Genomic DNA, 25,808 nt, shown 5'->3' with positions numbered 1-25,808 from the left:
AACAGCAAGTAGAAGCTCAAAGAAAAAATGGATTTTCTGCAAGAACTGTAAGTAATCCTACAAGGAAAACTCCCAGGAATGTCACAGCTAAAATCCAATGTTTCTACATCAAAGAAAAGACACTTCAAACATCCAAAAAAGCAGTTAAGAACCAAGAAACTATAGCCAGGATCATGTAAGATCTGATAGCTTCTATAAAAACTAGTAGACCCTGGAATGAAATACTAGAAAAGGCAAATGAGGCTTTTGGCTTTTCTCCCAAGCTTGGTGCCAGGTTCTGCTGCTTAAGTCGCATCCCTGAAACAAGATGGTGAAGGTCGGAGTCAATGGATGTGGCCGTATTGGGCACCTGGTGACCAGAGCTGCATTCACCTCAGGTGGAGTAGGCATTGTGGCCATCAATGACACCTTCATTGACCTCAACTACATGGTTTATATGTTTCAATATGATTCCACTCATGGCAAATTCAAGGGCACTCTCAAGGCTGAGAATGGGAAGCTGGTGATCAATGGAAAAGCCATTACCATCTTCCAGGAATGGGATCCCACCAATATTAAATGGGGAGATGTTGGAGCCGAGTATGTTGTAGAGTCCACTGGAGTCTTTACCACCATGGAAAAGGCTAGGGCTCACTTGAAGGGTGGAGCCAAGAGGGTCATCATCTCTACCCCTTCTGCTGATGCCCCAATGTTCGTGATGGGAGTGAACCATGAGAAATATGATAATTCCCTTAAGATTTTCAGTAATGCTTCCTGTACCACCAACTGCTTGGCCCCCTTGGCTAAGGTCATTCATGACAACTTTGGCATTGTGGAAGGACTCATGACTACAGTCCATGCCATTACTGCTACCCAGAAGACAGTAGATGGCCCCTCTGGTAAGCTGTGGCATGATGGGCATGGTGCTGCCCAAAACATCATCCCTACTTCCAATGGTGCTGCTAAGGCTGTAGGCAAGGTTATTCCTGAGCTGAATGGGAAGCTCACAGGCATGGCCTTCCGTGTTCCTACTCCCAATGTATCTGTTGTGGATCTGACCTGCCGCCTGGAGAAACCTGCCAAATATGATGATATCAAGAAAGCGGTGAAGCAAGCATTATAGGGACCCTTGAAGGGCATCTTGGGCTACACAGAGGACCAGGTTGTATCCTGTGACTTCAACAGCAACACTCACTCTTCTACCTTTGATGCTGGTGCTGGTATTGCCCTCAATGACCATTTTGTCAAGCTCATTTCCTGGTATGACAATGAGTATGGTTATAGCAACCATGTAGTAGACCTCATGGTCTACATGGCCTCCAAGGAGTAAAGTGGAAAGCCATGGATCTTCATCCCAGCCAAAAAGAGGAAATCCACCACTGGGGAGCCCACATTCCTAACCTGTGTTCCTATACTAGGGATCCCATGTCCCATTCACATCCTTGTTCCAAAGCACCCCTGTAGTAGGGGGAAGAAGCCTAGAGTCCTGCATTGTGTACCATCAATAAAGTCAACATATTCAGTGCAAAAAAAAAAAAAGGCAAATGAGACGGGATTACAATTAAAAATCAATTACCCAGGGCGGCCAGGTGGCTCAGTGAGTAAGAGCACCGGCTCCAGTGTCGGGATGACCTGGGGATCAAATCTGGGCTCAGATACTCAGCACCACACCCAGAAATAACTGGCCGTGTAACCTTGAGCAAGTTACTTAACCCCGATTGCTTTAAAAAAAAAATCAATTACTCTACAAAGCTGAGTAAAATACTGTTGGGGAAGAAATGGACCCTTAATGGAATAGGACTTTTGATCATTCTTGATGAAAAGAACAGAGCTGAGTAGGGACTCTGAAATACAAACACATGAGTCCAAAGAAACTTAGAAAAGCAAATTTATTTCGGTAATTGAAAGAGGCTCTATGATGATACAGAGCAAATATTCCAACGGGGAAGAAGAAGCAAGTGTCCCTTCAGAATTTTACTGTCTTGAAAGGATAGAAGGAATTAAATTTAAAATAAAATAATAAAAACAAATGTTGTGGGAGTAAATTGGTTCTGTTCTGAGGTTTTGAAGAAGGGAAAGAGAAAAAAGAAATTTTATAAAAAGGAAAAAGGGACAGAACTTGATTATTTCTCATAATTGAGGTACATAAGGAGAACATGGGGGAAAGGGAGGGGGCATGAGCATCTTTCATTTAGAATGGACAAAAAAGAGTTAAACAGTCCTGGATGCTTACCTGTTCTTTCTCTCTCCATCACCCACAGACACACAACCTTGTTGTAGAAGTACATCAAACTTAACAACTAAGGAATGTATTAAGAGGAAGGATAATAGTGGGGAGGGAGGGGTCACACACAAAACACACTTGCTGATGCTGAAGAGAGAAATAAAAACTGCTTGTATAAATAATAATAATAATACAACAACGATAGCTAACATCTACATAGCACTGCCAAGCAGCAGGTACTGCACTAAGTACTTTACTATTATCACCTTATTTGATCCTCACAAACATCCCTGGGAGGTAAAGGCTATTTCACAGAAGAGGAAATTGAGGCAAACAGGTTACATGACTTGCCTTAGGATCACCCAAATAATAAGAGAAAAGCAAAGGAATATAAGGAAATGCTTTAGATTGCCTCTTAGACTGCTGGAGTATGGCTGAACCAACTGTGGTAGGGGAATGCAATGCAATATTACTGTGCCAATAAGAAATAGCAAAAGACACAATTGCAGAGAATCCTCAATAAGATAAACTGAGGCAAAATGTAAGTAAGTAGGAGAAAAATGTATATAAGAACAGCAACAGTGGAAAACAAAAAAAAGCTTTGACTTCAAAAACTCTAATGCAATAGCATTTTTTTTTTCCAGAGGGCCTGATAGAAATAATTGATTCAAGGCATGGAGAAATGCATTTCTGGACAGGGACACTGAGTAGATTTATTTTGTTTGACTATACTTATTTGTTTTTGTTGTTGTTTTTTCTTTTTCCTTTCTCTTGGCTTTTAATTTCAGGGGAGAGGTTGGAAGGAAGGGGAATAGAAATAATGATGCTCCTCCCCCAAAAGAGCGCCACTATAATAGCTTTTAAGCAGAACCAAGTTCAAAAGGAAGCAAAGACAAGCAGACAATTTTGAAAATAACAAGTACAATTTATTATATTCTTTTTAGAAAAGTTGAAGTAAGATTCGTGGCTTTATAGACTTCTCTTTTGTGTTTTGCTGTGTACATAGAAATACCTTCTTATGTGTTTTAAATCCAGAATTTTAAGTAATTTTCAAAAAAATAAGCCCCAAAGTACAATGGAATTAATTTCAAGTGTACTATGGACACTCTACCCTTTTCCTAATGTGGCCCAGAATTTCATAAGGTTTTGGCAACATCATTACACTCCTGAGTCATTCTTATTCAACCAAAATTCCTAGGACATATGGTTGCTTATTGAACTAATTTTTGTAAAGCTAAATATGAGAAGCTACAATTATCTATTTGTAATTTGTAAATAAGCCAATAGTTCCAGCCTGCCAAGATCTTGATTAATCTTGTTTTTACAATCTATTAATGATCCTTTCTAACTTTATGTCAGATGCATATTTGATAAGTATGCCCTTTTCTACAATCATTTTAAATACTAAGAGTTAGAAGTCTTTTGTGCCCATTATGCATGCCTTATTTTTAAAAATACAATTATCTTTTTCACATGGAAATGATTTAATAACCTCAAGAAAGAGCAAAATAAGGAGTCCTTAACAAAGTTAATAATGATACATGATAACATGAGAGACAAGATAAAATTTAGTACTCTTTGACAACATGCTAACTGCCTCCCTGATAGTCAAAATGACATTGTGACTGATTGTCCCTTGTCCCTAACTTAAGATGAGACAAAGTAGATTTCTCCAGGGGCCAAAAGGAATGCTGGACACATGCTTCAGAGAGCCCTGATGGGACGCTCTTCAGCCATCTGAGAGATGCTACTAAAAGAAATCTCATCCCACCCTGTTTGCTTTTATTCCTAAAGTGTATATCCCCCATGGACTTCAGTTATCAGTCTTCACTCTCAAACCCCAAAACCATGCCCAACTTGGAACCATCTCCCTTATTCACTTCATAAACTCTTCAGAGTTAGCAGATTCAACAGAGTTCACACACAGCAGATTCCTAAGTAGGCTACCTAGCATCTTTAAAAAAAAATACATTCACATATACTATGGATGAAAAAAAAAATAATAATCCGTACTTCATTTTCAGGTTGTTACTTTAATCACTTTCAAGTAAAAATTTTAAGGTCAAAACTAAAAATGTTTATAAAGTTCCACCTAAAGAAATCAGCAATTCATAAATTCCAAGGGACTTTTGACAGACAGTCAACCATCATCAGGACAAGAGCCATTTCACTTCCCATTTAGAACCATGCACATGTGCACAGACAGCTACTATATTCAGTAACAGGATGATGAAAAAAAAAAAAAAGGAACACCATAAAAGGATATCAGTAGATGATCTTCCTTCAAACAAATATGACTAGAGCAATGAGCTTCAGTTTCCTACAGTCACTCTGCCAAGTATCACTGCTTCACAAAGGACCTAAAAAATCACTAACAAGTAAGTAGAAAGTTATTGTGCTTTACCAATTATGTGGGAATTTTATAAAGCTAACGTTTTTGAAATATTTATTTTCTCAAATAACTGAAAGTCAATGTAATTCACCAGTTAGCTACGTGCACTTGTTATCATACTATTAATTTATATTCTTGTTGTAGGGAAGCAACAGATAGTACTACTAACCTTTTCCTGTTAATTCAGTATTGAAAAGACAGAGAAACCAAAAATGTTTGTTTTTCTCTCTCTTTTTTTAACTAATCATTATTGCTTAATCTCTGTAACTATATAAACTGATAAACTAATAATAGCTTAATAGATAAGCCAATAAAGAAATAGGATATTAAATTGATGTTTTAGGATATGATATATGAACTATGGACTGAGAATTAACTTTTGAACTTTCTCACTGGAGAAAGAAAGCCTTTTTAAAATCAATGAGATAATGAGTTTAGGACAGTGATTTTTCCAAGATTCTTTTCTGTTAGGAATATAGTTAAAAGAGTTCTTTCCTACTCCTGCGGCTCAGTTAAGTTCTTTTCATGCCTTTTAAAATCAATCCTTAAAACACTTAAGCATTCTCAAAATGCATATATTCTTCTAAAACAAAATCCAAACTTACTTTTTCTTTTTTATTTTCCTCTGTTGTTAATGAAGTTAAAATTTTTTTGACATTAGATTAAGTAATTTTCTCTCTCCCTTTTTAATCTGATTTATATTATTTGAAGAGAATATAAGAATCTGAGGCAGTAAATATTCTGGATTCAGCTTTCTAAACAATTTTATCTTTATTAAAATCAAATCAATTCTCTGACTTCTAATCTCTCCATGTTATATTACATAGTCATACCAATTAAAAGAAACCTGAAAAATTCACTCATTCTTCTGAAAAAATTCTCTGAAAACACTGTATACAAGACTCTATATTAGGTACTGAGAGGTTTGCAAAGTGTACTTGACCTCAAAGAGTCTATAATCTAGTAGAGAAGATAAGAAACGTAGCACAGCAGATTCAATACAAAATAAGTACAGTAAGTGCTAAGAACCTGGACTAGATTTAACAGGAAATAAAAGGATAAACTGGAGTCTCAACAGAGGCTACATAAATGACCAAGACTTGTAATAAGATCTCTAACTAGTATCAGCCCAAAGGAAATAATTCCTGGTAAGCAAGAGCATGTGGGTATGTGTGTGCACGTGTGGGTTTTTGTTTCAGTAAGGAACACCTCAAAGAGAGAAAAAAGGAAACATTAAATAATCAATATTTTTGAATCTCCTTGCAAAGAGATTTTGTTTATAGAATATCTCTACATAGGAAGAATATATATATATATATATATATGTATATATATATATATACACACATTTTAGCAATGGATAGATGTCATGCTTTAGCGAAGTAAAATCAAAAGACATTTAAAGACATACAGTAGATGCACTATATTTATTGATTCTCAAATTAAATATTTTTAGCACTTGTTAATGCTGCACATAGAAAATTCCAAGGGCCTGACAGTAAGAATTTCTAAGTTGAACCACCCATCAGCTTAAATAAGTTGCTTTCATCAAAAATTTCATGTAAATGTACCAAGAGCACAGGAGAAAATCTCATTAGGGACCTATACTCAAACATGCTAGGGGCATCAAGGACTAACTATCCACCTCAGAGATTTCTGAATCACTGGCACAACCCAGCATGGCAACACATCTCTAGGAGACTTCTATCTTCCATTCTAACCTGTGGTCTTATGCTCTCTCCTACCAAACTTCATGTGCCTTTCTCTGACTATAAGATACTGTCTGAATTATATTTTTACTATTAAGGCATTAAATATTTTTAAAAATTAAATTAGCTTACAAAAATCTGCTTACACTACTTGTTATTCAATTCTTTGTCTTCTGACTAGGTAGTGACTATAAATCAAAATTTGAAACTGCTTCGTGATCTTTAAATCATAATATGGTTTGGGAGTACAAATATAATTAATGGCAATGAAATTATCTATCTTCAATGATACCCCTGTATATTTATAATGTCTCATAAGAAGTAAATATGTATAAGAAGAATTTTCCTCTTACAAAGTATACAGGAGGGGCAGCTAGGTGGTGCAGTGAATAGGGCACTGACCCTGAAGTCAGGAGGACCTAAGTTTGGCCTCATACACTTAACATTTACTAGCCGTGTGACCTTGGGCAAGTCACTTAACCCCAATTGCCCTGCCCTCCCCCCTCCAAAAAAAAGAGACAGTATACAGCATAATAGGAGAAAAAAAAAAACTATGTACATCAAATAGCCATTACTGGGTAACAGAAAATCTCAGCCTGAAAATCAAGCAAGCTGAATTCTTGTCTAGCTATATATAGCCTACAGTTCTTGGGCAAATCATAGAATCTTTCCTCACTTTCTATGTAAGGAAAAGAGAAGCATTTAAAATCTATCCCTGTCTATTTAGAGGGAGATTATAAGTAAGCTAATAGGTGGAAGTTTTAAACAGAAAAAGTTATTGTGTAATTAATATTTATTGAAACACTCTAAACTTAGATCATAAGATTATATAAACACTAGCAAAAACAATAAGGACTCTTTTCTTACTATACTTACTAGACATTGTCACACTATAGATCACATCATGTCCTATGTATAGGGTATCTCTTTTATGAGATGTCTGTAACTTGATAACAATGGCTGGCCACCAGACAAATCAATTGTTTTGGTCATAAGTCATTAAAAACTGAAAATGATAAGCTGACAACAGAAGTACACGATGGGAAAGGGTTGACTACACAGCAGTTTATCTAAAGAAAATCTGGGGGCTTTACTAGACTACAAGCTCTGTATGCAGTGTAGTATGGCCACCGTGGTCCTGGGCTTGTAGTGAGAGCATGGTTTTCAAGAATAAGGTGACAATCCTGCTAAACTGTTCCCAGGCCAGACCATACCTGGAATACTGTGTTCACTTCTGACTGACACAGCTTAGGCAGAACACTGATAAACTGGATAGTTCCAACGGAAGGCAATTAGGATGGAAAAAGGCCTTGAGTACACACTAGATGATGATCAGTTGAAGAAAAAGAGGACATATCTAAACAGCTGTCACGCAAAAGAGCCATTAAACTCGTTCTGTTTGTCCCAGAGGGCAGCACCAAGAGTAATGGGTGGAAGTTCCGAAAAAAGAAAAACAAATTCGGCCTTGATGTCAAGAAAAATTTCCTAACAATCAGAGCTGTCCAAAAGTGGAACAGGCTATCTCAGGGAGCAGAAGTTTTCCCTGCTCATGAGGGTTCTTCAAGCAAGGGGGAGACAACCACTTGTCAGTTATGGCACAGTGGAAATTCCCTTTGTGAGGACAGCATGGACTAAATGCCCACTGAGATCCCTCTGAATGCTAAAATCCTGTGATTCCTATCATCTATGCTAAAGTACAGAAGAGTTATAATCTGCACTAATCGATTAAGTGCCCAATCTTGATGAAATCACAGATCTTTGAGGCAGCTAAGTAATTCAGTCAAGAGAGGGCTCATCTTTTAAGTCAGGAAGAACTGAGTTTAAATCCTGCCTCAGACAATTAAAAGCTGTGTGATGCTGGACAAGTGACTTAACCTCAACCTGCCTCAGTTTCCTAATAATAGCACTTAGCTCACAGGGTTATTTTGAGGATCAAATAAGATAACATGTGCAGTGCTTTGTAAACTTTAAAGAACTATATAAATTCTGTTATCAAAATAGAAATTAAGAGCAAATCTTTACATTTATAGAGTGGTTTCCTTACAACAACCCTAGGAGGAAGTCAACATAGATCCACTTGATGAGTGAGGAAAGGAAGACTTGGAGGGATTAAGTGACTTGCCTGTGGTCAAACAATGAGGAGGTGCTGGAAGGAGCTAGCTGAACCCAGCTCTTCATATTCCTGGTCTAAACCACTTTCTTGGGGGCGCCAAAGCAAGCATCACATTGGCATGAATTCAGCTGTATTATTACATGTAATACCTTAATAGCAAACAACAGCAGGCCTTCACTTACTTGCCTTTTTTGTGTTAAGGTTGATCGGTAACTTTCATACTATAGTCTCAGCTTTATAAGAAAAAGACAACAAAAGAATCAGTAAAGAAGAGAAGAAAGAGAGCTACAGACTAACTGGACTCTGTGCTGATCAGGCCATATCTGTCATGCTGAGTGCCTTTTTGGGTATCACATTTCAAAGGGACTTAAGTCAAAATGAGGAAGACCAGGATGGCAAAAAGTCTAGAAACGATGTCATATGAGAAATGTTTGAACAAAGTGGGAAGCTTTATGAAAAAGACAAGAATCAGAAGGAAAATAAGTGTTGTCTTCAAATACTTAAAGGGACAAGATCTGAAAGGAACAGCTTTTTCCTATGTAAATCTAGGCAGAAAAGCAAGAACCAAGAGGTGGAAATTAAAGGGAGATTCACTTTGGCTCATCAGAAGGAGAAAATGGAACTGTCAAAACCAGAATGCATTTCTTTTGGAAGTAATAAAATCCCTGTCTTTGGAACTGTGTGAGAAGCAGTCTGACAACCAGCCGTGTATCAGGAGCTATGTACGTAGAGACAGGGATGATTTCTTAGTTTCTTTCCAAGTATGGGATTATAGGAAATGCAACTATCCATACTTGTTAAACAGGTGTTTAACAAGACAATTAATATAAAACAATTCACACTCAGCTTTCCTTATAATCCTTTCCTCATAGTAAGCTTTCATTTCTCCAAGAAAAATAACAACTAGTGTCCTGTGATAGAAAGAGCATCAGTTTCAAATCAGAAGGCACAGGTTCAAAGGCTGTTTTTTTCAGCTGACTGCCTATGTGACCTTGGACAAATCTCTCAACCTCCCTGGGTCTCAATTTCCTCATATGTAAAGTGAGGGAGTTGGTCTGGCTGACCCATGTGGTCCCTCCAACCTCTAAATCTATGGTCCTATGAAATAAAAATATAAACATAACTACCAGCTCCCTTATATTGAGAATATACTAGATATAGGGCATTAAGACAGGTGACAAAAGAAATGAGAAGACAGTTTTTGCAACAGGAAAATTATTTTTCTCCTACTGTTTTATTCTATGCCTGACTGATTTCAGAGGCAGATTGGTGACTAGCTGCAAAGTCACAGGATGATTTATTTTTGGAAAGAAACAACTGGGCCTTAATAAAGGACAATGCTGCTACTTCAATGTTTGCTGTACATCTACAGACCAGAGAAAAGAAATCTCTAAGATACAGCAGTTAAATGGGACTTTAGAAGTCTAATCCATCTACTAGCTTTTCAGTCGTAGGAAGATACATCCTCACTGGACTGTTAGTTTTTCCTAAAAACATTCCCTATATTTTTCACAAGAAGAAACACAAGCACAGATAAAACTATCAGTAAGAAAGAATTTAACCTGAGAAATGAAGAATTACCTCATAAACAGTATGAAAAGTTGATTTAATTCACTAGCCTGAGTTTGTTATTATTAATGTATTTGAATTTAATCCTACAGTGTTCGAGGCATTGTGGTAAATGCTGGGGATGCAAAAATAATGCCTGACCTCAAGGAGCTTACATTCTATTTGGGGGGGCAGGGGTGGAGGGGGGAGATTAGTGACATGCTACCAGGACAAAACATACAGTCCAATGGATAGAGAGCCATTTTTTTTCACCAACTTAATTGACAGCAGGTAGCCTCTCACCTAAGTCATTTTAAGTCACCTAAGTCGTTTTTAGGTTTCTTGTTTAGAAAAGGTATTAAGGTTTCTTACAGGGAGATAAAAAATATCATGGGCCATTCCACTAAACAACAAATAAGGAAACTTGATGCTGTTAAATTCTCTTCTTCAGTTGAACTGTTGGATATCACTCAACTGCCTCAAATGCAGGAGAAGATAGCCCATAAAAACACTTGACAAATACTAGACCTTAGAAAACCAGGTAATTAGAGGAGGGACTGATGACAGATTCCTTTTGCCTAACAGGTGTATGTGCTCAAGGAAGCCACTAAGACTTATTACTGCAAACTGATGAGCATACTCTCCTGTCACTTTCTGTACTTCCCATCAGTTCCACAATAAAATAAACTTCTGTGATTCCTATTCCACCTAATTTTCCAAGTTTCTCAAACCCTCTTACTGAGCTTTCATGACATGGAATTATTTTCCTCTTCCCTGCATTGCTCCCAAAGAACAAGTCAAAGGACCAAGATTATACATAAATAAAAAAAGTTTGATGTTTTAAAAAGTATTCATTATTTGGCAAAAGATAAATATAACCTGTGCCTATAAATCTGATTTTGTGCTTCTGTCTTTTCAAATACATGTTCCTTGAAATTTCTTTGCATCGCATAATGTTTCAGATCCTTAGAAAGCTAGCTTTTCCTAGTGCGTAAGCTATAGCTGGGGCAGGGCTAACATCAAAGGGACTGTAGCAGGCCTATGGGGTATCATTTCATAACCACCTGGGGAGGGAAGGAAATCATCCTCCATCAACTAGATTTGCCAGTTCAAGATTAATTAATTTATGGTTATGATTTCTGCTGAAGTACAAATATATCTGAAAGGGTAATATTTATAGATAACAGTCATTTGAACCATGACACAAATGAATAATCTCAGTAGATCTTAAGAAAAAATATGAGGAACATTTTTGTTGTTGTTTTAGTCACTTTTTCAGTCATGTCTGTGACCCCATTTGAGGTTTTCTTGGCAGAGATACTGGAGTGGTTTGCCGTTTACTTCTCCAGCTCATTTTACTGATGAGGAAACTAAGGCAAACAGGTTTAAGTGACTTGCCCTAGGTCACACAGTTAGTGTCTGGGACCAGATCTGAACTCAGGAAGATGAATCCTCCTGGCTCCAGACTTGGCACTCTAGGCACTGTGCCTACTAGCTGCCCCTATTAAGAACACATAGGGAGACAAAGAGTGAGTCACTAAAGGCAACAAAGGGCACAGAATTCAGATATTACAATCACAAAAACAAACTACTGACTTCATAATTTACCAAAGAGTTGGCCCTCACTCTAGGTACTTTAAAAAGTTGGCTTGGCCTTTTTAGAAAATTAGTGTTCCAGTTGGTGCAGGTCCAGAGTTAATTTCTAAATGTGTTAGTATTTTTTAAGTGCATGTATTGAAATGAAAGTAATAACATTCTAACTGTTGAAGTAAAAAAAGCAGGGTAATCTAGTAATGCATATCCAAAATTACACATGCTCAGAAGCTGTTTCCCCCTGAAAAAAAAAAAACTATTTCTAAGACATAAATTACATTAATCCTTAGTTTCTTTTGAATTCTAGTAAATTAAATTTTTGCCTTTTCTTTTCTTTTTGTGTGGCTAGAAGAGTATGTCAATTCGACATGTCTGGTTATGCAAAAATGAGATGATAAAATCAGAAGAGATGTAAGCAGCTCTATTAACCATTGCCTACCAGGCACACACATAGATAAATATGCATACACAGCTCCCCCGACCACAGAATATTTACTTACAAATAATTCTACAGATGCTTAGCTCTGGGGAAATTTTATGCTTTTCTCAGACCAGCAAACTAAAAGAAGTGATTTAAAAGCAACAAGGAGACAGAAATGACATTTGCTACCTTTTTGTTCAAGGAGACATTTAGACCAGCTATGGATAGTTTCTACAGTCTGCTGGTTAGAGGGAGTTCTACTCCAGTGGAGAAGGTTGTTTTGAGGTACAGAAGAAATCTGCAATTTTCCTTAACACTCTTAGCAGCCTCACATCTGTCAGAGCACTCCACAAACACAAGAAAAATACACAGGTCATGGTGGCTTTTTTTCTTTGGCTAGAAAGTACCATGCCCACAGCAACACTTACACATTCTCAGGAAAGAACAAAGTCTTGAGAAAATGTTAGGCTTTTTTCCTATCTATTCAAAATTACAAGGTGCCATGCCTTCAAATTCAACTTGGTATATAGCCTGCCTAAATACAGGAATTGTTCAACAGTTACACAATTAGGAGCAGACCCATAAAACATTATAAACATGAATTACTCAGAACCTTGATAAGGGTCTTGGCGGGGGGGGGGAATCAATCCCTATCAAACTTCAGGCAAACTGTTTTGAGAAAAACTGGCATTGGGTGAGTTGATCTGTTCTCTTTCAACAGCAGGTTAAATGGAAAGATTCCACAGGGAGAGTTGGACCATAAAAGTACCCACTTTCCTTTGACTTTTTAAAACTGAGAAATGTGGAAAAGTGTACTATTTCTGTTTCTAGTGAACAACATGTTTGGGTCAAGCTAAGAAGTTGAATCTTTATTTACAGTAACAAATGACCACCTGGGACAAACAAATGTTTAGCCATGATTCCTACAATTTTCATTTTCTCAGTCACCATAATAATGATTATATATCTGTCAGACTAATAATTCTATAATGCTCTTTTTAAATTACATTTCCCAGGAGACTGGGTTTTGAAATATTTTATAAATGATAATGTGAATAATAAAGGGTGCTGTGGCTACAATTTTTAAAAAGCAACATTTTACTCAGAAACAAGATTACAGTAAAAGGAAGTTCAAATTTTCATATAATACCTTTTCCTAAACTATACTTCTTGTCTAGAATCTCATGACACCCCACCAATTTCCTATTTTCATTTCCTTAATACATCTTGCATGTACTCTTTTCCCAAAAATATACATGTTGTGATTTTCTCATCACCTTAATTTTATTGCATGAGATATAACTGCAACAAACATTCATTAAACACCTTCTACTAATTACTATTTTGAGCAATGGGGAAAATATGAAGGTTAAATAGGACATGTCTTGAGGTCCTTGGTTTTAAAGAGCTCACAATCTGGTTGAGAGATGTGTTGTAGACAAATAATTAGGTTATGGAATGGCACAAGTTTAGAACAAGAAGAAATCTAGCAATATACACACATTTGGAGATGAGGAGAATCATTAACGATTAGAGAAGAACATGGCAATGCTTCATGCAAGAGACCGCATGTAAAGCAGTTTCAAGGAAGGATAGGACTCTTAACAGGTCCAAATTGGGGGATGTAATGTGAACATAAATACAAGCAGAGTAAACATTAGTAACGGCATGGAGACAGAGGAACCCAAGCTGGATAAAGAGAGAAAACAGTATACTCTGTTTAGAGTATAGCCCAAGTAAATGAACCACAAAGGCCCTATGGGTGTGAACACACAAAGACAGATGGATCTTAGTGGTGGTATTTATGCGATGTTAGATGGAAAGGAACTACTATCATTGTTAGAAATAGATTTCCTTCTCATTCCTTGGTCCTTAAGAAAACAGATCTGTGTACAGAGATTCCCCTGAGAGATAAATGAATTCCTTTCAGAAATAACTGCAGGGAATTCACTACTCTGCCATTTCCTCAAATACATGCTTCTCTGGTGTCTCAGTGTTTTTCCCTTTTCCTTTAGAACTTAAAAACACCACCTTTGGTTTATCATGAAGCTTTGAGCCTGCTTTTCACACTTTTCTGACACAAATCAGATCATTGTGGTAACCCTCACAGTCTTCTAAATGTATGACTAATTTCATTTCCTGGCAGTGATAGGAACCACGTATTAAAAATGTCCAACTGAAATTCAGCTTAAAACCATAGTTCTATGCTTGCCCGAGATGTAGGGGGCTTCACATATCATTTTATTTTCATCATACAGTGATTCAGAAGGAAGGAGGGGAATTTCAGACTAAGAAGCCTGTGTTTTCCTTATACCATAACAGCTCAGTCTCATCTATATTGATGTATTTCTCTTGCCCAGGACTTCCCCAACTTTTTACTAAGCTATAAGTGTGGCAACAGGAATTTTTAACTGCAGGCTCGTAAGCTCTGTTTACACCCCCAACCTTCATTTTACAATTGCTGAGTTTCATACCAAAAGGTTGTCAAGCATAACTAGAAACTTCTTCCTCTGATCAACAGATGATTTGTGATACTTTTAACTAATTATCTGCTTCTACCTTTTCCCCCCCTAAGGAACCTAAATTCCAGCAAAAATGGAAACCAACTTCACTGCACCTTTTACACCTTCTCCAACAAATGTGTCACACTGTGACCTTTATGCGCACCAAAGTACAACAAAGATCTTAATGCCTCTGCATTACAGTATTGTCTTCATCATTGGACTCCTTGGCAACCTATTAGCCTTGTCCGTCATTTTTCAGAACAGAAAAAAAATCAATTCCACCACTCTTTATTCAACAAACCTTGTCATTTCTGATATACTTTTTACTACTGCTCTGCCAACCCGGATAGCCTACTATGCAATGGGATTTGACTGGAGAATTGGTGAAAGCTCCTGCAGGATAACTGCTCTTATATTTTACATTAATACATATGCCGGTGTGAACTTCATGACTTGTTTGAGTATCGATAGATTCTTTGCTGTGGTCCACCCTCTTCGATACAACAAGATGAAAAGAATCAAACACGCTAAATGTGTGTGCATTTTTGTCTGGATTCTTGTGTTTAGTCAGACACTCCCACTACTCATACATTCTATGTCAAAGGAAGATAATGGAAGGATAACATGCATGGAATATCCAAACTTTGAAGAAATACAAAATCTTCCCTGGATTCTCCTCGGTGCCTGCTTAATAGGTTATGCTATTCCACTTGTAATCATACTGATTTGCTATTCTCAAATATGTTGCAAACTCTTACAAACTGCCAAACAAAATCCACTAACTGAGAAATCAGGGGTAAACAAAAAGGCTCTCAACACAATTATTTTCATAATTATTGTTTTTATTGTCTGTTTCACACCTTATCATATTGCAATTATCCAACATATGATTAAGAAGCTACAAAGAGAACCAGATTGTAAAGAACAACAAATATTCCAGATTTCCCTTCATTTTACTGTATGTCTGATGAACTTTAACTGTTGCATGGACCCTTTTATATATTTCTTTGCATGCAAAGGTTACAAGAGAAGGGTTATGAAAATGCTGAAACGTCAAGTTAGTGTATCAATTTCAAGTGCCGTTAGGTCAGCTCCTGATGAAAATTCACGTGAAATGGCAGAAAATCAAACAATGATCCACTCTAAGTCTTCAAATGGAAGGTAATGAAGCATAAAATCTTACATTTACAAGACAAATTTCTGTTCAATTAACTTTTCAGAATCTCTCTCACTGGATAATATGAATTTTTAGCACTCAAAATGAGAAGGTTACTTACAAAGTAATAGGTATGGAAAAAAGAAAAAACCCAAAGACTGAATGCCATATAACAAAGGCTCTTCAACTATATGCTGAAACAGTGATTCTAAGACGTTATGAATTTAAAAAATTACTCTCTCCAACATATTTTGAGAATTGGACCAATTTAACCAAGAAAAGAAAAAAGTAATGAATGCAAAAGGATGAGTGCCAACAATAGAAAAAGACAAACATCAATGAAATAGTGTATTAAAGTGTATTCCATGAATATCCACAAGGATTAATGATTTCCCTATTATGGGGATTCCAGTTGTAGGAAATCCCTCCACCTAAAGTCCATCTATAACTTAGTAGGTGAGTTCTAGGGAATTGCTTGAGGTGCTGAAATGTTATGTGATTTATCCAGAATCACTGAGAAGAGAGACTTTAACTAAAGTCATTCCTGACTCCATGTTCAGACCTCAAACCACTATGCAATTAAGGTTTACCTGCTAATCAAATAAGTAAAGTATGTATTAATTGATCACTTACCTTGTCATAAAAAAATGACAAAATGGGATTCAATATGCATGGAATTAAATGGATTTATTTTAATGTGAAAATTTCTGTGTAACAAATTCTGTATAACAATTATGACACTGTCACTTGTAAAATGTAAACTGTTAGTATAAAGACATTTATGTAAATATTAAAAGTCTGATGAAATTGTGGTGAGAAATGGATTTCTTTGCAAGTTAACTTCGTAAGCTGTTTGCAGGTTAACATGTAACTCACATGTATATGAGATAAAGAAATATGAGTTTCATATCTCAAAGCAACAATACAAAAACTTTAAATGAAATATGATAATTACAAATTCTATTTTGTAAATAAGAAATTATATCTGCAGGACAAAATCTTTCTATAACTGCCAATTATGTTTCTGTATTATTGAGGACCAGGAATTAATATGCCTTACCAATAACATGTAAAAAGTTAGAAGACTTTGGTTAAATTGGTTATAGGATTAATTGGATATTTATTATATTAAATTGGTTATAGGAGATCACAGGAAGAATTAACTGCCCAAGAGAGACGAATCACTAATTTTGTTGAGAAATATTTTATTTTCTTTTAGAAAAAGAGATGTTATAAGTATAATAACCATCAACAAAAATAAATAACCATGTTAACATGTAAAATAACCAGACAATTCAGTATTTAACAGGAGAGACACACGTCAATTAAAAAAAAAAAACAAGCAAAAATGCTTTAAATGTGTATTGCCTTTCACATATCTCTTCCTTTATTTCCTTTCTAATATATTTGTAATTAATATATAAATCTTGTATATTATAAATGTAAAAATGTTCATATATCCACTTTTAAATGTATCTTTTTATAACCCTGGATACTCACTCAAAAACATGTCTATTTGGCATTTTTTAATCATAAAACTTTATCTCAAACCAGTGTTTCAGAATAAAGAGATGAATGTTTCAAAATTAAGATTCTATGCCTTAGTGCTTCCAATTCTTTCTCTTCTTGAGAGCCTTTCAGGCATGTATCATCAGCAGAGGTAAGCACATCTGTCCTACTAGACCTAGCAGCAACAGCTGAAGCAATGAAAAGCAGAGGTACCAGTGACAGCTATAAGCCAAGCAGCCAGCCCAGGGCTTGAGGAGGGAACTGGAGTATAATACGGGAGGGAGGGTGGTCACAAGATGTTCCTCATCTGTAAAAATGGGATAATACCAACTTCAAAGGCTGTGAGAAAATCATGATAGAAATGAGGGTGAGGTTTTTTTGTTTTGTTTTGTTTTTTGCATGCTAGGGATAATTTTATTCTCCCACTGGTGAGTAGGAGTCTTTCATTTTGTACATATTCAATTAGGATTACCAGAAGTAGAACAGATAAAAAAGACATCATTTGTACAATCAGGACTCATGAAATTAGTTTCTATGTCAGTCAACCAGCACAGAATGCACAAAAGGGGTAGGAAAAAGGAACCATGATGGGCAGATGAAGAATCCTGTTACTTTTAAGTTCACTAAAATGACAGTAAGTATCAAGTAGCTTAAAGAACTTCTATGGGTCATATTTTCAATATGAAAAATTAGAAGACTCATTTGCAACCTCAAGTTTCTTTAAGGTCTGATCAAAGTATTTTTAGCTCCCTGCTGTATAATTTAGTGCAACTGAGTTAATGTGCATAGACCATTTCTTGATGGGTAAAACACAAGAAAATGTGGAATCTCAAAAAAAATGTCAGAAAGTCACTATCCTCACAATAGACTGGGGAGAAAAGCAAAGGCAAGAACTACAAGGAAAGAGTAAAGATGCCCAATTGCCCAATGTCTTTTACCTTGCTCCATCTAAACATTTTCAAATGATGGTGACGATGATGATAATAGTAGTTGACATTTCTCTGCAACACGATTTCATTGGAACCCCACAACAATCCTGTGTGGTAGATTATACAGGAATTCTAATTCCTATTTTTATAGATGTGGAAAAGTGACTTCCTAATTCACTTTAAGTGACTTGCCCAGTTAAAGCCATTTAACATTAATTGACACAGTTAAAGCCATTTGAAACATTTACAATGTTCTTAACATTAGTGCAAGGGATGGGGGGGGTGTCATTTTCCCTCCTCCTCCTTCAGGAGAACAGAAGTTTCTTGAAGGCCTACAAGAGATATTTCATTGTTTACATTTGATGCCCCAATGCCTAGCATAATGCTGCTTCTGTGTGTTGAACAGATGTCCAAGTACAATGCACCTTCCATTATCCCCACTCTTCTACCACCTACTTCAACAGGATATTATTAGAATGCTAAAAGCAACAAATTATACCAACAGACCAATGATGAGAAGTTTTTATGAAGCATGAATAGCACAAAAGATCATTCACTTCCGTATTGTCATGAGCACAAAGTTATTTGAACCATCTGTGATGCTAACACTAGAGCAAGGCACAAGGGATGTGATTTTCTTTCCTCCTCTTTCTCCTCCTCTTCTGTCACAGGATTTAGTCACAGATAACTAAGTTTTAATATGGTAAGAAAGGTTTAAAAACCAGTTGCAAAATTATGACTATACCTTTATGAGGTACAAACAAGTCTTTTGAGGAAATGAGTGGGCACAGCTGAACTGGATGAGTAAACAGTATGGCTACACCCGGCGGGCTTTAAATGGCTAAGCCCAGGAATTGTAGGCAGTAAAGGATCCAACACTTTGTGAAAGAGACGTCTGCTAGAAAAGTCTTTTTGTTCCACACCTTTCTATGCTGCGTAACAGAGACTTGCCCAGAGGAAGACAGCTCTGCCAGCTCTTTGTGAATTCACTGTTTGGAGAACTTTCACACTACAATAAAAGAAACAGAGAAAGGTACAACAGGCAGACATATCTAGAAATGCAGGTTAGAAACATCTTCCAGGAACAGGCTTTTGGCAGCAAAGGAAGATGGTTAAGACCTCAAGAATACATTCATCCCAGCAATTGGGAGTTAAGCAGTGGAGAGGAGCAGACTCTATATACCAGTAGAGACAGACTACAGAAAGCAACTACAGAAGGCTCCATGGAAAGAAACACCTTCCAGGCCTTACAGAGTCAAGAGCTCTGAGGTGCTGTTATCACACTTGTATTCCACATGTGTGCTGCTACAGTCTAAATTTAAACCCACTCTTCTCACAGATATAGTGTGTATTTGTGGGAGAGCAGGTCCCATGTTTATGAGGGGAACGTTTCATGACTATTATTTTCACTCTGCCATCTGAGTAAAAGCCCTATTAAAGAGTTAAATGTGTCAGCTAGCAGACTGTTAAGGGGAAGAAGGAGTTCATGATCTGTGATTTTAGAAGGGCAGCTCCAAAGAGTACCCCTAGAACCTCAGTAGCAGTTGCCCCTGGGTGCCCAACCCATGAAGGCAAATTGGGAGATTATCCCATACCCCAGATATAGTAAAATCAAAAGAAAGGGAGATATGATTAAAAGTGAGAGGTATGATTTAATAAGCACCTAACTGCATATGATTAGTATACTAGGTACTGAACAAAATTATATGCACATTTTACCCATCCTCTTGCTTCCAATTTATCTGAGCACTAAAATATATATATATATATAATGTCAACAAAAGAGCAAAATTAAAACAATAAGTCAATGAAGTTAGCTGATAAATAAGTCAATTTTTTTCATTTTCAACATTTTATCCCTCTTCAAATTAAGTTTAGGAAGACATAGGCTCCCTTTTTTGAAAACAATTTTGTGTTTCAGGAATTAAGTATAATTACTCCCAGAGTATCACTGCACACACACACTATCTCTCTCTCTGTTTTAAAAGGGGAAGTACATATCTTAAATTAGCTCCTAAAATTCTACTTTGGTTACCTTTTCAGTTCCATGGTAATTTAAGGTATTCTAGAAAAACATTAATACTTTTTTTTTTAACTACTGAGGTAAAAAGGAAGAAACAACAATCACAAGGTTAGGAAGCTATCTTTGTAAAACCATTCAGGCAGAATTATATTCAAATTTTCATTCGTTAGGTATAATTATACTCAAATTTTCCTAGAAGAGTTGCTGATCTTTTTTCTTCAAAATTTCCAAAAGACAAGTAAGTTCCACTTTCAATTTGTCAAAAGGGAATCAAAAGGAACCAAATTCTATAAATTGTAATTTTTATTAAATACATGACTTCTAAAGGAATCTTGTTTTTCATTATTATACATTCTTTCTAGGACTGATTCCCACCCCAGACATCCATCCTTAAAGAAGTGCCAAAGAAAAAGATGCTCTGAAATACAATTTTGAAATCCATCATATGCTACAAAGCTGTTATTTTCATTAAAGAATCCTGCCCAATTGCCTCCCCTCACATGGGCTCCTCCTATCTACAGGACATTTCACCAGCCCTCAAACTCTAAGTGTCCAAAGATGGATTCATCACCTGCTTCCTTGCTCTCCCTCATCTCTGTAAAAGGCAATATCACCCCCAGATTTGAAACCCAGAGGTCACCACCCTTCTTTCATCTGCCACATCCATTCAGTCACCAGATACAATGGATATTTTTCTGTGTTTCTCCTATTCATCTCATTACCTTTATTCCTACTGTCATGGCTTTAGTCCAGGAGCTTATCAGCTCATTCCTTGATAATTCTAAGAGCATCCTAGCTGAACTTCCTGTCTTTAGTATTCCCAATTTCCAATTCTATGACCATATAGTTAGAGTCAGAAGGGACTTCAGGGGTCATCTAGTCCAAACACCTAAGGAAGCTGGGGCACAGAAGAGTTTTGTGGAGTCCCCAAGATCATACAGGTGGGTAGTAAAGAGGGATACCTGGGATGCCAGCACTTTATCCCTCAGTACTGCTATCCCTTTCTTAAATCCTTTACCTGACATTTTCCTGCTAAGAACCTGTAATAACACCTCCCAGTTTACATCAAGGCCACATCCATCTACTTGGCTGTCACTGCTCTCTATTATCTGACCTCACATTACCTATCCAAACTTATTTTCCTACTAGTCCAGTATGCTGGTCTCCTCTCTGTCCCTTGAATATACAGTATCAATTCCTATTCCACTTCCTGTTATTACTATTCCCTGGAACACTTTGCCTCCACCTAGCCAAAGCCTACCTATCCTTCAAGGGCCCACTTAAGTCTTGCTTCTTCCATGATGCTTTCCTTGATGATTTCAAGTGAGTGAGAATGAATATTCCTTAACTTATAATAGCCCCTTAATACCTGGGCCACTGTAAGGGAGAAATTAGCACTTTGATAAGGTCTCATATGGATTTTTTTTAATTAAACATACATTATAAAATTCTGAGCTCCAAATTTTCTCCCTCCCTCCAGCCCCTACCCCATCCAATTGAAAAGACGAACAACGATATCCATTATATATGTGAAGTCCTTGGATTAGTAGCAGTGACCATACACTGAATCTACTTTTAATGCTTGCCTATAATTAGTCATGTAACCTTGGGTAAACTGAAGTATCTTTGATTCCCAGTTACCTCACCTGCCTATATAAATCTTGAATATGTCTTCCAGCTTTTATTTAAATAACTCCACATTTTATTTTTTTTTAATTTTTATTTCATATTTTATTTTTCCCCAGTTATGTGAAAAAACAATCTTAACATTCATTTTCAAAACTTTGAGTTCCAAATTCTCTCCTTTCCCCTCTCGTCAATGCACCCTCTCTCCCCTACTGAGAAGGCAAGCAATTTGATATAGATTATACGTGTGCAATTGTACAAAACACTTCCATAACAGTCATGTTGTGAAAAAGTAACTATATTTCTCTCCATTCTATCCCTGCCCCCGGTTCATTCTATTCTCTCTCTCCTTTCGCCCTGTCCCTCCTCAAAAGTATTTTGCTTCTGACTACTTCCTCCCCCAATCTTCCTTCCCTTCTATTTCCCCCACCCTTCTCTTATCCCCTTCCCCCCTTTCCTGTAGGGTAAGATAGATTTCTAAACCCAATTAAACGTATGTTATTGTATCTTCGAGCCAATTCTAATGAAAGCAAGGTTCACTCACTCCCTCTCACTTCCACCCTCTCCCCCTCCACTGTAAAAACTTTTTCTTGCCTCTTGGATGTGAGATAATTTACCCCATCTAACCTCTCCTTTTCTCCCAGTACATTCCACTCTCACCCCTTAATGTTTTAGATACCATCCCTTCATATTCAACATACACCTGTACCCTCTGTTTATATATACTCCTTCTTAACGACCCTAATAATGAGAAAGGTCTGAATCACAAATATCGTCTTTCCATGTAGGAATATAAACAGTTTAACTTTATGATTTCTCTTTCCTATTTACCTTTTCATGCTTCTCTTGAGTCTTGCATTTGAAAGTCAAATTTTCTATTTAGTTCTGGTCTTTTCTCAAGAATGGATGAAATTCCTCTGTCTCACTGAATGACCATTTTCCCCCCTAAAAGATTATACTCAGTTTTGCTGGGTAGTTGATTCTTGGTTGTAATCTTAGTTCCTCGGTCCTCTAGAATATCATATTCCAAGTCCTCTGATAATAATTCTACATTTTAGTATTTCATATATACTAGTCCTTTCTCTCCAAAACAAAGTAGCTCTTTAAGAACAGGAATCATGGGATGGCCAGGTAGCACAGCAAGTAACAGCACTGGCCCCAGTGTCAGGATGACCTGGGGGATCAAATCCAGGCTCAGACACTTAACACCCACCCAGAAACACCTGGCCATGTAACCTTGAGCAAGTTATTTAACCCCAATTGCTTAGGGGCGGTCAGGTGGCTCAGTGAGTAAGAGCAACGGCTCCAGTGTTGGGATGACCTGGGGATCAAATCCGGGCTCAGATACTTAGCACCACACCCAGAAAAAACTGGCCGTGTAACCTTGAGCAAGTTACTTAACGCCCATTGCTTTAAAAAAAAAAAAAGAATAGGAATCATGTCTTAGCCATCTCTTTATTCTCTCCACAGACCCTATGCAGTAGTCCTATGCACACAGTTAAGTGCTCACTTACCATTTGCTAATCAGCAAAATGCTTTAATCAAAGAAACTCCTCCATGATGATAGAAAACACAAGAAAGAGAGTAGTTTTATTATATGCTTTATGATAACTGGAACTAGAGTAAAACTGAGGTACACAGGTTCTTATGATGGAAGCAAAAGTACCCTGTTAACCCATTAGAATTCTTTTTTTTCCAAAAAATAAAAAAAGAAAGTATTTTGCCAACAGTAAAGAGATTTTCCACCACAGCCAGGAGAAAGCAACTCAATACTGCTTTCTAAAGAATACAAGCTATAAAGATAGTTATATGAGTACATACAGAATACACTTTGATTAAATGTTTACAATGTGACTTCATTCCTCTCATTTCCCCAGGACTTTTCAACCAGACATAGAAAACTTCACTGTGGAAGTTCACCCCATCTCTGGCCTACTTCTCACCTTGGACATACTATTTCCCCTGAGTCTGTACCTTCTAATTGGCTGATTTCTTTTAGAAGCTTCCATTTAAGGAGGAGGCCCAGACCAACCACGTCTTTATCCCTCTCCTGAGAGATAGTACTGACTCATTTCCAAAGGACTTTATTGTGCTCCTTCATTAGAGGACTTTCTTCATTCATGCTCCTTCCCCTACCCTTTCCAGCTGCCTGGAAGGTATGGATGTGTCTTTACCCATTAGAATGTAAGCTCCTTGAGGGCAAGGACTTGGATTCTGCTTCTTTGTGGTCCCAGCACTTAGCACAGTTCCAGGCACATGGTAAGCACTTAAATACTTCTTGGCTGACTGTTAACAGACTGATGCCAGGCATTATATAATAAGTACTGAGTAGACAAAGATAGAAAAACAACAGTTCCTAGCTTCAAGGAGCACATATTTTAATGAAGGAGATAACAAACAAAACACTGTACACACAAGATATATACAAAACAATTAGAAACACTTAAGAACTGTAATCAACACAGTAACCAACCACGACTCCAGAGAGCCCATGATAAAGGATGATACCCACTTCCTGAAAGAGAGATGATAAGACTCAGGGTACAGAATGAAACTTATATTCTTTGGACATGGCAGCGGACGAATTTATTTTGCTTGTTTATGCATATTTATTACAAGGATTTTGTTTTTCTTTTTTTCAATGTGGGGGGAAAAGAAGGCAGAAAAAACAGATTTTTAAGTAAAAAGAATTAAAATTTAAAAGTACATCTACATAACTTTCATAATGAAAGAACAAGGTAATTTCAGAATCAGCAATAGGAGAAAAGGAGAAGAGGGATAGAAAAAGATCTCCTGATGAAGGTGGTATTTTATTGTATCAGTGTTAAATCTCCCTCCTCTCAACTCCCATTACTACTCAAATTTTGTGATTCTTGGTTCAAAATCTGGTTCTGCCTGTGTGATCTTGGGCAAGTAATATAATTTGTCTAGATCTCAGTTTCCTTATCTATAAAATGAGGGGCTTGAATTAAGAGGGTTTCTAAGGTTCCTCCCAGCTCTAAACTTAGAGTCCTATATATAGTGCTTTACAATTCACAAACTAATTATACTTGTGTTGTCTTGCTTCCCCGACCTGTACCGTAAGCTTCTTGAGGCTAGGAATGGTGACATACTTATTTTACTTTCCATAGGGCCTAACAGTGCTGCAGATACAGTAAATACTTGATTGGATTGAATGAGCTTTCACATAATGTGGGAAATGTTTGGTTTTTAGTTCTGGTGAGAAAAATTCTTTGCAGGCAGTTTTTGAGAAAGAAAATGTGTCATCAGAATGAAACTATGTGATATCTGAGCTTTAGTCCTACTCTTAAGAAAGGTCTTACTTTTGATGTGTTCTTATTGTTTGAGAACATCTGTACCACAGTGCTTTCCTTCTGTATCAGGATGTACATTTCCCATTGTGTTTAGTGCTTCCTGTATTATATGGCAAAAAGAAATAAAGTAGTAAGCATTCTGTTTAATTCATCTCTTCTCTGTAAGGCCTTGTTCAGGGATCTGAGGAAGAAATTACAAAGATTAAATGAACCATTGTTACTGCCCTCAAGAACCTTGCCTGTTTAAGCAGAAAGATAAAAAACATATAGGAATAATCATAGTTTAACAGTGAGCAGAGGTTCCAATCCCCCCCTTTTTTTTTTGGCAGTCTGGTGAAGTCTATGGGCACCTCAGAATGTTTTTAAATAACTGGAGGACATACTTAATTTGAATTAGAGGCTAGTGAACATGAAGATGTATTTTTTTTTTCACCATCCAAGTTGAAGAATTCTCTGAAGCCTATCAGGGAACCCTCAGGGGACCATGGACTCCAGATTAAGTGGGAGTGGAGAGGTAAAAGAGCAGGAATGGAGGAAGAGGAAGAGAAGACTTCCTATGGAACAGCTAAGAAAAATGATTTCTACCTGATGGCATCATGAAAGGCATTTGAGCTAGGTCTAAAAGATGGGTACAAATTTTCAAACAACTGGAGTGAGAGAAGGGTAGTTCATGGCATTAAAAATAATCCAAATCACCGAGAAATGCAAATTAAAGCAACTTGAGGATTCTATTTCATACCCATCAAGATGGACAAAGTTGGAAAAAAA

General features: G+C 36.9%; 2 protein-coding genes and 1 pseudogene across 2 annotated transcripts in view; 2 read left to right on the top strand and 1 right to left on the bottom strand.

Moving 5' to 3' along the window:
* The window catches only part of UBAC2 (UBA domain containing 2), a 259,982-nt gene that overhangs the window by 128,147 nt on the left and 106,027 nt on the right, over positions 1-25,808 (bottom strand). The window lies entirely within an intron of this gene.
* Positions 265-1,518, top strand: LOC138142994 (glyceraldehyde-3-phosphate dehydrogenase pseudogene; annotated as a pseudogene).
* Positions 4,455-17,229, top strand: LOC138143018 (G-protein coupled receptor 183-like). The gene is made up of 2 exons (XM_069064177.1): positions 4,455-4,581; positions 14,555-17,229. Exon 2 carries the CDS (start codon positions 14,575-14,577, stop codon positions 15,646-15,648), a length of 1,074 nt encoding a protein of 357 aa, XP_068920278.1. The 5' UTR covers positions 4,455-4,581; positions 14,555-14,574; the 3' UTR covers positions 15,649-17,229.

Source organism: Petaurus breviceps, unplaced genomic scaffold, assembly GCF_028583685.1.
Source record: "Petaurus breviceps papuanus isolate PSGF00001 unplaced genomic scaffold, PetGlider_PUasm1.0 90625, whole genome shotgun sequence".
In the NCBI taxonomy this organism is placed as follows: Eukaryota; Metazoa; Chordata; class Mammalia; order Diprotodontia; family Petauridae; genus Petaurus; species Petaurus breviceps.
This window is presented reverse-complemented; position numbering and strand designations above follow the sequence as displayed.

What these genes read in the sequence shown, in the direction of transcription:
- LOC138143018 (XM_069064177.1), top strand. Translation starts at nt 14,575, where the DNA reads ATGGAAACCAACTTCACTGCACCTTTTACACCTTCTCCAACAAATGTG.